General features: G+C 39.6%; 1 protein-coding gene across 2 annotated transcripts in view; it reads right to left on the bottom strand.

Moving 5' to 3' along the window:
- Positions 1–12,510, bottom strand: part of ITSN2 (intersectin 2) — a 1,173,023-nt gene that overhangs the window by 926,940 nt on the left and 233,573 nt on the right. For both annotated transcript variants that reach the window (XM_085610587.1, XM_085610588.1), the window contains exon 3: positions 6,343–6,435. In XM_085610587.1, the coding sequence (XP_085466713.1) occupies positions 6,343–6,435 (93 nt within the window). The remainder of the gene's footprint in view (positions 1–6,342; positions 6,436–12,510) is intronic.

Raw genomic sequence — 12,510 nt, 5'->3', positions numbered from 1 at the left:
AATGTTGTGCTGAACTGGATGTCACCGGAATTAGCCCCTATGAAAAACGTTGAACTCCGACTAGAAGTGATGGGGATTTGCGTTTCTCTGGGCTTCAATGTAAAATGTTTGCTTTTGGATAAATTAAAACTAAAAACTATGTTATTTAAAAAAAAGAGAGAGAACTATCAAAACATCAGTTCCCACTGAGGATAGATGCAGTTATTCAAGCCATTACTCTCGCTCAGATGGAAAGATCTCTTTAGCCCCTTCAAAGGCTTTACTTTATGCTACTACCCATCTGCTGATGGAAGCTTGAAAGTTTATTCATACCACCTCTATGCTATACTCTTCCCTGTACCTCACCACCGAAGTCAGACCAACATTTTCTCAAAGCCTGTTTCATCTACAAAAAAGCTCACCTGGGGCATGAGCAATGCCTACAAGGTAAAGTGATAATCTGATGGAATCAAATTACAAGCTGCAGTTTAGCTTCACAGACTGTCACGGGTTACTGCATTCAGGGCCACTGATTTATCCATCTAGATCACAAAAACCCTCTTTGGGTAAAGCAGGTGTTGACACGTAACCTCTAAAATAATAGATACACAATTCTCCTTATGAAGTGATATGTAGTACTAATTCATGTGAGGGAGAGAGAAGAAACAAGCACAAATTATGGTAAAACGAGGCATCTATTTAAATGAAATATGAGACGAGACAACCCACTATTCTGGACCCTGAAGAGGTGGTTGGTGAACATGTGTGAACATCTAATCTTCAGAACCAACATTTAGGCTTTTTCTAACACAGTTAAGCATATTTTATCTAATGCACAGACGCATGAACAATATCTATGTGGTATAACCACTTCTCTCATAGAATCTTGTACCAAATTGAACTGATGACCTTTGGGAGACGGATATTAATGTGAAGATTTTTAAATCCATTAAAACACATGTCGTTTAGCAAATTTATCGGATTTGGCCAGGAGGTTCCCGGCCTTTGGATACAGTATTAATCAAAGGAAAAAAGTCCTAAGTTTCAGAAATCCATTTCCAAAATGGGACTGATGCCGCAAGGAGCATAAAAATTAAATACATTTTTAGTGGAGAGTGATCAGAAAATGTCCGCACAGCCAGCAACAGCTTTGAAATATAATGAGAGAGGGATAACTAGCGCAAGCAAGACCTTGGCTTACCAGCTGCAGAATAGCAAACCTTTGTTTTTTATTCTCAAGAAAAAACAACGTACTTAATATTACGTACTAGGAAGATTTTCCACATTTGATACTTTACTGTTTTTGTAGAAGAGATTAATGCATAAAGACTCCCCTAATACTCGAATCTTAACTATTTTTACGCAAAGACATGGTTTGTTTGACACACGCAAGCTACACGTAACAAAATAATACCCCATGAAGCACGAACCCCGTACATAGTGTAGCATTTTCCGCGAACACCATACACTATAGAACAGTGTAGTAGGTTCCTATTGGCTGCTATCTCACACTATGCTGAGTTCGCTGGTCCCTCTTCAAGGGGGACAGGGCTCATCTGTGTCTAATGCAAGACCCCCTTGTTGTGAGTGCCAGAACATTGCCCAACGGGGGATACAACTGCAAAACTGAATATCCATGGTGGGAACCTGACATTGTGTGCAATGCAGGTGAACAATGACCGCTGCAAACCAGAACTGGTGTGTGGGGGTGGTGGCTGGAGGTCAAAGGTGGTAGGATAATGGAGTTATAGTCTTGAGACAATGCCCAGAGGGGAGGTAAATGGCCCAGGGAGGTTATGGGTAATAAGGGTCCGATATCATGGGGTCTTGTCCGCACCACCCCCCTGCATGTACATGGCAAGGTCACATTTCACCAGTACATGAGCCAAGTCCAGAAATGTTATGGCATACTCATTCTCGACTGTCGTGTTGTAATTCCTAAGAGACACGTCAAGAGGTCCACTAATACTACCTGCCAGTGATGACCCATAATACCAACACCACTATCCTCCAGAATTGCCCAATAACGGGGGCAGGAGCACACCATATGGTGGCAGTCTGTCTCTTAGTTCGGGTATCAAGAGCATCTGGATGCTGCAGTCGGAAACATGCGGTGGATACGCACGGGTGTAAGATAGGTCTGGTGGAAATAATTAAACTGAGTGGACTTAAGTCCGGGGTTTCTGGACACGTCGTAATTGTTCTCGTTAGCACACTCTGCCTATACTTAATAAAAGCAAAAAGCAGTTGTGTGTCAGAATGTGCACTTCCCATTATTATTGAGAACTCTGCTTACAAATGAAAAGGTTGCAACCAAACTGTGCAATTTGTAAGACATGGGTCAATGAAATTTTACCTGAAAGCAAATCTTTGGCCCACTACACAAACGGCTTTTACGAAGTTTAAATCTGGTTTATTGCCAATAGGAGAAAACGTCTAGATCAACAGGGAAGGGTCCTAAGTCTCTTTAGGGTGTCAAAACTATCATTCTTATGTGCAGCACATGATTCATGTACTCTTTTGTCCAGGTCTATTCCATTTGCAAGAGACATTTATTAGACCAATATTCTGTAAACTGTCAATCGAAAAATAGGAGGAAGCACTATGCATATTGTTAAATCCTCTTTTGATAAACATTTGCTATCTTTTACAGTCTTTTAAAAAAATCTTTTTGTGATTTATAAAGAAAAGAAATCTCACCGCTTTATATCTGGATTGAAAATATAAAGAATTAATATGATTAGGTAACTACATTGTAAAAATAATTTTAACATTTTTCTACTTTTGATTGAAATGTAAGGGGAATTTATGATGTGGAATCACTATGAAATAGAATAAATACAATAAATGCTCACTTCTTTAGGGAGAGTAAAGGAGCATAAACATGAAAGACAGCTTGAGTGGAACAAGCTCTCTTTTATGGGCTTAAAGCAATCACAAAATAAGAAAATATAGCTACTCTGCTTATAGTAGTAGTAGTAAAATGCTTTATTCGGTAACCAAGTACCATCAAATTGTACATAGACAAGGTAATACAATAAATACATCAGAATACATTTTTAAAACATCACACGGCTCAGGCTTATAGTAAAAGTAACAGGTGTCATTGAGAAATCATTCCTGCAATCGTTACTTGTGTACAGAACAAAGTGCCAAAGTCGAACTAGGGCTATGAACAAAGAAAGGAATGGACAGCATAGAAAGTCTATCTTGTTGTATTGTTTCTTTTTTGCAAGAATATAAACGTTGTCGAAATTAGATAGTAGTTAAAAATATCTTAGTCACTGGCAGTCACAGTTTGCAATCTAGCACATTTGTACCAGACCACCTGTAAAAATTTGCTGGTAGCAATAACAATTGTGGGAGTAGTATCACTCTTTAAAATTCTAAAAGCCACTGAATGTCTGGTCATCTCCAGGTTACGACATAGAGGAGTAATCCATTTCCAGCGTGGGCCTAGATAACCGAGACAGAAGAATAGTATGGCTGCCTCATCCTCGTATTCCAAGCCACACGCCGGACAGATACTAAAAACGGAGTCCTTGTTCCATTTATTAGTGAAGGACCTCAGAGGTAAAGTGCCAAATCGAAAGCGAATATATAGACGTTGCGCTAGGCGGGAGAAAACAAAATCAAAAAATTCCTCAAAAAGGGGAATGGTTCAATATTTAAAAATCTATTTGTCAATGTGCCAGCTGATTGGTTATTGATATAGCCATCTTGGATATGAATCCGGTAACTACATTTTAAAATGTTAAGATCAGCTTTGCACATTTTGTCCACATTGGCCCATAGCCTTTGCAGACCCAGTTTGCTTAGCCAGTCAGAAACAAAATTAACCCAGGGTACTGATTTGGCACCTCTAGCGGAAAGCAAGTCAACAAGGCAGTCTCTGAACTCCCTTAGCTCAGGTGTAACCCATAAACGAACCCAATGAACAAGTGGTTTAACAGCGGCCAGAACTACAATTCTTTTTAATCCTAAATCTAAAAATAGGGGGATTAACAGTGTACTGTTAGGAACAGAAACCAGTCGTCGACAAATTTGTTTTCTGCAACAGTGAATGGAGAGATATCAGTACAACTCCAAGTCTCAGCTACATAAAGAGCGGCCCCTTGCTCCTCTGCTTATAATTCCTGTGAAGCACAAGTAGAGACTGTTTGTGGAGATAATAAAATAAGGTAGGTAAACAGACTCTTCTATAGTGTAGACAGGGCAGGGAAGGATTTGGCAGAACATCAGCAAAATCTACATAAATTACTCAGAAATCTTATAACATTCCAAAACACTTATTTTTCAGTCTCATGAGAAATAAAATATATATTTTTAATAGTATTAATGACAGATTCTCAACTTTTGCTGCCTTAATATTTTTGTGGAAGAACAAGCTGCATAAATCTTCCCTAATATTGCAGTCATGTTAATGTTCCTTATTATCCCCGATATGTATCATATGGATAATGAAAAGAAAAGTAAGTTCAAGTGTCAGAATGCCCAGTTCCAGTTCCAAAAGTGGACAAAAGCATAAAAGATTGTTAACGCTCCGAGTTATATGGAAAACAAAATCCTTCTTAGAATGGGGTGTTCTTTATTGTCAATTGAAAATCAAGAAGAAACGCAATGGCACATACAACAAAAAAAACATGTCCAAATTAAAAAGAAATCAGATAATCTGACAGCAGGAATGATGAGGGAGCCTCAGTACAGCTCATTAAGAAAAGTGTCAAAAGCTGGATAATATTGGACATGTGGTATTTTTAAAGAAAACCTTTTTGTATTTTTATGTAGTGCTTTGTGTACTTACCAAACAATTGTTTTCTTTAAAAGTAACTTTTCACACATAATATAAAGAATTTACAAACTTACTTTCAGATCACATTTTGAGTAACCAGTTTCTTTTAATGCAAAATGTGCTGCTTTTAGAGGGCTTTTCAAGATGGCTTCTGCGTTAACAAAATATTCAGTGCCAGATAGTGAAAACAATGCACCTCAAACACTGCAATTTCAGCACTTTCTAGGAAGGAGAATGATACATAAAACAGCCAACGGCATGAGGGAAGGCATACATTCCACCTAGCTGACCTTAGATGTGACTAACATTGTCTCAAAGGAATGGGCTGGTCCAAAAGGTGAAAGACTGAAGAGGGCTTAATCTAAAGGTCAGTCTCGCTATGCTGGAAAGAGGCTTAATCCAAAGGCCAGTCTCGCTATGTTGGAAAGAGTCGGTGTTGCACTATCAAGACGGAACTAAAGAGAAATTGCAGTTCTGCTTTCTTCGTCTCTGTGAATAAGGAAAGCATCACATTTGGCTTAAGGTGCTGCACCATCCACAATGCTTCCACTGCCAATCAGTCTCTATCTCAACTGGGCGTGGAGTACAAAATCTTGCACAATTTGCAATTTGCATTTGCATCGATTAGGAGCTGGACGCAAAAACTGCTCACACCTGGTGAAAATAACTCATATAAAACTGCATACCAAAAGTGCATAAAATGGTGCACAAAAGTCATTTTTGTACATTGCTCCACCATTTTTAGTACACAAGTTATGAAATGGTGCAGAAACACAACTGATACCTGGAACTAGGATAATGCCAGCTCACCTTGGACTGAGGCCCAAAGGGCTCTCTACATATGAAGTGTTCAGTTGATACCAGTAGTCACTGAAAACACTGCCATGCAAAGTCTGATAGACGCCTCCAAATTCAAACAATAACAGTTTCAAAGTGATTTTTAAACTGGCGAACGGCAAAAAATGCCATTGTTGGCTGGTGAGATAAATGCTTATAGATACTGTGTATATTCGTTTTTTTAAAAAAGCAGGTGAAGTCCACCTTTAAATAAAAGTATTGCGATCTAATGCCTCTACACAATGTTCAGAAGAGACTGTTCACACCAAGCCAATGTAACACAATAGCAACAAGGTAGCATTAACCACTGCAGAAACAGATTAAAAGTAGAAGTAAAAACATTCTGTATTGTACTGCATTGTGTATTTCACTGTGCCACCTGTAAAATTATCAGAGAAAAGAGCACAACAGATAAGACAATGGATGCTCTCATCACAAAAAATGAAGCAATACATTTTAACAAAATTACATAGATTAACGTTTTGGCCAACCTGAAATATTTCAGGAATACTATCACCGAGATTAATTTGTGTTTTCAAAATGAAATTGTGTGGCTATCAGCACCAGATGTCTGTGAAACAAGTGCTCGCCACAAGACCTTCTAAACCAAGAAATAAATGTCCCTACTGCATGTAAGTGCAAAGGTAAGGTGCATATATGATATTTATTAGACATTAAGGTCTATATAATTAAACAACACACTGGAAAATGGTATAAAACTACAAATGGTGTACCTGTAATGTATCCTCCCACAGGTTTGAGGCTGTCAAACTGCTGGTCATGCTTGGCCCGTTCTTCCGTGGTAATGGTCCACATGTTCGGACCACCTGAAAAACGTGTAGACATTAAGCATCGCTGAATTCACATTTTATAAACATACAAAAGTAATCTCATGAAAATATGAAGTTTGGATGTTCCACATATTACTGGTTCACAAATTTCAAGTCACATGTACTCTATTGTCTTGTCCCATCATCTTAATAATAAAGTTTTATTTATTTCATATTTTTATTAAGTGCTGACCCACTGCGGAGGGTGGGGATGACAGCAAAGTAGACTTTAGAAGAAAAAGTTTTATTTATTTCACATTTTTATTAAGTGCTGCTCCACTGCGGGGGAAGGGAGGATGACAGCGAAAGTAGACTTTAAAAGAACTTGGGGTTGAAGGAACACCTTTTCTGATGAAATATCAGAAATTAGAAGAAAAGAAAAAAAAAGTAGTAGACTATTTACCACCAGTCACTGCATAAGTCAATGCGAGGTGGAATTCAGAAAATGTATGTTAAGAGCCATTTCTAGGCCACAGTTGCGATAAGATGAACAAAAGGAGGGAATGAGGAGAGGTGCTTGGTCACATGTGGAAAGACAGACAAAACAATCTAACAAACTTTCAAATGTCAAATCCTAATTTTAACTCAATGGGGATGTATCGTAATAAAAAAGACACCTAGTGATCAAACTCAAAATACGGGATTGACCATATTCATTTTTACAGCTATGACTTGAATAGCACCAAGAAAACACAAAACACTAAGAAAAGTCAATGGTTGCAAATGAACGGGTCCGGTGTGCAATTTAGGGCAGGCTGAGGTTGAAAGTCAGAATGCTGAAGGCAGCAAGAATCCCGCAAAGTAAGTTACGTTGAGTCAAGGTGCCAGCTGAAGCCCTAACACCAAAAGCTCCACGAAGGACAAATGTGAAACTGTACCCATCAAGATCTTTTAGCCACTGAGGTAGTTTTGATGCCTTTTCCTGGATTTACTCGCAGTTTTAATTACTTTTTCTGAGCTCAAAATCCTCCAGTGGGGCAAGGTTGAACACTGTAGTCATGCAGGGCTCCAAAGTACTGGATACCTTCACCATGAGGTTAATATGAAACCTTTTCCTTTATGGCAAAAAGCCCCGAGTTGAACATTGACACCTTGCATGCCAAGGTTGAGTCTTTCCTGAGCAGTCTCAGTCCCTTATCCCAAAGTTCCAAAAAAGACCAAGTCCCAGCATTCTGCAAATGATGGAAAATTTCATACAGGAAAGACTCAAAGGGACCAGAATTTATGGCAAGACAGGAGGCTAGCACAATGCATAACCTTTTATTAACCACTTCTGAGCAGCATCTTAAAAGCTTCCAAGAACAACATGAAGTGACAATTAATCAGAACTCCAAACACCATATAACACTTCAACATTCCAGGCTCCTCCTCTTTTGTTTTCTGCTTCTGAGCAGATAAGTATACTGATAACTTGTTGCAGTTTTAAGTGTTTTAGCTTAAAGTTGTTTTAATTTGGATGAGAAAAATAATTATATAATTTTGTTTGTGTGGGTTTTGTTAAGTATGGCATTCAAGTGTTAGTTTAGTTAAAACCCAATTTACCGGTGTTAGGCACGTTTGTTTATGTTGTGGAAGAAGTGAATTTATGTAATTAGCAGGTTCGAGTGCACTAGGATATGGAATATTTTAAGGGAATACTTTGGTAATGTAATTTTTATATAAACGATTAGTTCTTTAGAAAAAAAGCTGTTACCAGCAGTTGAAGCGCGACCAGCATCCTTTGAATCCTGCTCACGGCGTCAGTTCTGCTGCATGGTGTCGTGCGCGTCTCGTCATGAGTTTGAGACGTATGGTGGTCTCACCGCCATTGGACTGCTTGAAGCAGGCTCCGTCCCAGATGGTATTGCCCAATATAGATATAAGTAGGTTTAGAGTGGGTTCACCCGAGGCACTGGACCTCTCCAGCCTCTAAATTGTAACTGTGGATAATGATTTTGAGTGTGTCCCCCTCCTTCTTGTTTGTATCACACAATGAGATCTCAGTTCCTTTTTAAAGAACTATTTTTATTGATATTTTTGTACTTATTTTGTGAATGCTTTGTGAAGTTCGTACAGGGTTAACATCCTTATTTTTCCAAAGATTTCTTAATAGCATATTGCTAGAACTGCACCAGCCGACATGTGTTTCACTCTCAGCGGTCAGTCAGACCTGGGCTTTCTCAAGGCTTCTTAAATCATTAGTAACGCAGTATGGTTCGTATGCTCATCATTAAAAACTTCAAATATCTTCTCTTTTACAATATTGGTGTCGAATTTTCTATCAACAATCAGAAGGTACAATCCCTCATTGCAGCGTCTCGATGGTCTTGACGTCTCTGATGAGTAGCTGTCGAGAGGAAATTGAGCTTATTAGTAGAGTGTGTGAAGAAGCGCGTTGCAGGCACAGGGGTTGCCTAGCAACGCGCAGTTGAAACAGCAGACGGTGACAGTTGAATACTGGCCAATGCTGAAAACGGATAAGGAAAGAGGAAGAGAAGTACAAATAAAAGATTATATTTAGGAGAGATCATATACCAGCAAGTAATATAAAAATAAAAAAAATAACAAAGACGAGTAAAAGTGGAGATTTGGGACAGGAAAGTCAGGAGGAGGTACTAAAGAGAATTATTGAGAAATAATTAGGAGATAGAGTTCAGGAGACAGTGGAAAAAATTATTAAGAAGAGTAAAAGGAGGTTAGATCAGGTGGAGGAAGAGGAATACTGGACCTTGTCAGAGGAAGAGGGGGTTCAGATTAGGGGACCAGGAGGAAAATGTTTAAAGAAAACCAAACATAATGAAAAAAATGCTGTTAGAGGCAATGAATTAAAAACTAAAGCAGGAGTTTCAGTTTCAGGTGTCCCAAGTGGCACAAAAGACGGGCAGGTAAACGCTGCAAGAGAGAAGGGCGAGCTGCCCACCTGGTCGGATCAAGCACAGAATGATGTGGATGATTATGTTTTGGATTTGGGTTATAATGAGGACGAGGATGAGTTCTCTGTTTTAAATAACTCAAGTAAATCTGAATTTAGAGATATTAAAGACCCATTGGGTGGAAATGTATTTAACCCAATGCAAATACGTCATCCCAGAAGCTCTGAATGGTTGCCTTTGGGTCACGTGGCAGAGTATATTAAACATTGGATAAGATGCCCTTTAGAAAGAGCTGAGAGGGATCTCATGTGGGCAGAGTGTTCACGGCCAATTATTGCCGTGAAAGAAACTATAACACCAAATTCGGATACTGACCTCATTACCTATCTCTTTAAGTTGGGGCGTGATCCGAGGAAAGGACTAGAAAGATCAATAAAACAATGTGATGATAAGTTGCATCTTGGGGACGGTGGCCAGAATCTTTGATATGGTGGAGGAATCATATGTGAATGGAACCGATATAGATATTAAATTGTTGCAAAGGCTGGAGCCAAAGGGGAATTTATTTTATTGAAAACGCGAATGCGGGTTTAATTGCTGAGAGGAGAAAGGGAGTGGTATTTAGAATTAGCCCAAAAGTAGGAGATTTTATAAAAAAAGAATCTAGTGAAGAGTCAAAAGGTCTCTTGTTTGGCGAAGGACTAGTGAAGTCGCTAGGTAAACGTGCAGACTTTCACTGCATTAGACAATCAATGAAGAAGATGTTTGGAGACTGGAATTTATAAGGCCGGGCCGGATATTATCAGGGAGGATATTCCCAAGGAAGAGGAGTATTCAGGGGTAATGGAACAGCATACTCTGGGAGTTTCTACACACAACATGGTAGAGCAGGAAGGAGCAGAGGAGGACGAGGAAGGACAGGGTCACATACAGGGTCTCAAGCAGGACATCAAGGTGAGTATGAAGAATGTAACTGGTTCTATCCAGAAAAACACAGGAGGAAGGCTAAAGTGTTTTATAAAAGAGTGGGGGAGATTAACAAACAGTCAAAGGGTATATGGTAGAATTTAGTATGGAACCCGTTCAGAGAAAAGACCAAGGGAGATGATATTCCAAGAAGAAACAAAGAAGGTTGTAGAACAAATAATAGACGAGATGTTACGGAAAGAGGCTATAATAAAGGTATCCTAAGATAAGAAAGGGTTAGTGAGCACCCCGTTTGTAGTGGAGGAGAGATAAGGGATGGAGAGCAGTAATACATCTAAGAGAGTTTAATTATTTTGTTATATACAGACACTTCAAGATGTAAGGAATGGTAAACAACGTTTATCCCGAAACTTTTAAAACGCAGGGAATCACAACGCGGTCGTTACAACGACCGTGTTGTGATTCCGCGTACCATTACTCCGCAAGTCGGCACAACGACTTGCGCGGGGGGGGGGGGGGGGGGGGGGGTAAGGTGTTGGAATAGGAAATTATACTATTCCAACATCCAGCACCCCCCCCTCCGCAAGTCGTTGTTCCGACTTGCAGAGTAATGGAATGCGGAAACACAATGTGGTCGTTGTAACGACCGCGTTATGATTCCCTGCGGGATAAAAGGCGGCGGAATAACGTCATACATTCGTAAGGAATCCATCTTTTAAGAGACATTTTAGTGGAGGGAGACTGGCTGGCAAAGATAGATTTGAAAGATGCTTATTTTTCAATACCAATGGCAGAGGAGAGTCAGCGTTATCTTCAATTCAGATGTAGAGGTCAGCTGTATCAGTTCACATGTCTCCCATTTGGTCTATCGTCTGCACCATGGTGTTTTTCAAAGGTTTTGAGACCGGTGGTAGGTTATCTAAGAGAGAGAGGAGTACGACTAATAATTTACCCGGACAACATTTAGTTGATGGATCTGGATATTATGAGGTTGGAAGAGAATGTGAGGGTGGCACAAGATCTTTTGATAAAGCTAGGATTTGTGGTAAACTTGGAGAAGTCAAAATTGAAAGCAGAAAAGAGGATGGAGTTTTTGGGGTTTATAGTGGACATAGTGGAAAGAAAATTAGAGTTGCCGGAAAGAAAGATCTCTTTGATAAAGAGGGAAGTGAAGTTATTGCTGAGGAAAGAATTAGTGAGTTTGTGACAGCAAGAGTTATCGGACTTTTGTCGTCATCAATTCAGGCAGTTTTTCCCGGGTCCATTACACTACAGAGACTTACAAAGGGTCAAGAATCTGTGTCTGAGCAAGGGCCTTTGGTATGGAGACAGAGTGAAGTTAGATGCAGAAGCGAAAGAAGAATTGGTGTAGTGGCTAGAAACTTTAGAGACATGGAATGGTCGTGCAATTTTTGGAACATTTCCGTATTTTGTGTTGGAAACGGATGCATATAATTTGCTTGGAGTTAAAAGCAGGAGAGTTGGCAGTTCGGAGTTTCAGGAATCAAATAAAGGGAAGTTCGATATTGCTGAAAATGGACAATATGACTGCAGTAACATATATAAACAAGTTAGGAGGGAGCAGATCGAAGAAGATGTCGGAGTTGGCAAAGGCTTTCTGGAAGATATGCATGGAATTGAAGGTAAATGTGACAGCACAGTATTTGCCAGGGAAGGATAATTTGGAAGCGGAATAGAATTCAAGGTACTTAAAAGATTTCAGCGATTGGAAACTAGGCCAGAGTGTCTTTCAGATGTTAGAGAAGAGGTTGGGTCCATTGGAGATAGATTTATTTGCGTCTCGGTTGACCAATCAGTTGGGGGTGTATGAGTGTTTTAGACCGGATCCAGGTTTGATAGCAGTGGATGCTTTCACTCTGAATTGGAGGGGATTGAAAGGGTATGCATTCCCTCCATTTTCTATGATTCAGAGAGTATTAATGCAGGTGAGGAGGCAGAAATGCAGGTTAGTTCTGGTGACTCCGTTTTGGATACCTCAGGATTGGTCAGTGATGGAATTGGCCACAGAGGATCCTTATTTACTGTTAGTTGAGAAGGGTATTCTAGGAAACGTGGACGGGATAGAACATCCTCTTGTAGAGGTGGTCAACCTTCTAGTTTGGAGCATTTCAGGAGATCTGAAAGATTTGCTATCTTATCAGGAGAAGTTTCAGAATTATTATGAGTCTTGGGCAAAAGGAACAAAGAAAAGATATACAAGTGCATGGAAGGTTTGGTTACACTGGTGCGTGGAAAGGAGTTTGGATACCGTTGAGTTAGATGAGGTTATGAT

The sequence above is a fragment of the Triturus cristatus genome, chromosome 6 (assembly GCF_964204655.1).
Source record: "Triturus cristatus chromosome 6, aTriCri1.1, whole genome shotgun sequence".
Taxonomy (NCBI): domain Eukaryota; kingdom Metazoa; phylum Chordata; class Amphibia; order Caudata; family Salamandridae; genus Triturus; species Triturus cristatus.
This window is presented reverse-complemented; position numbering and strand designations above follow the sequence as displayed.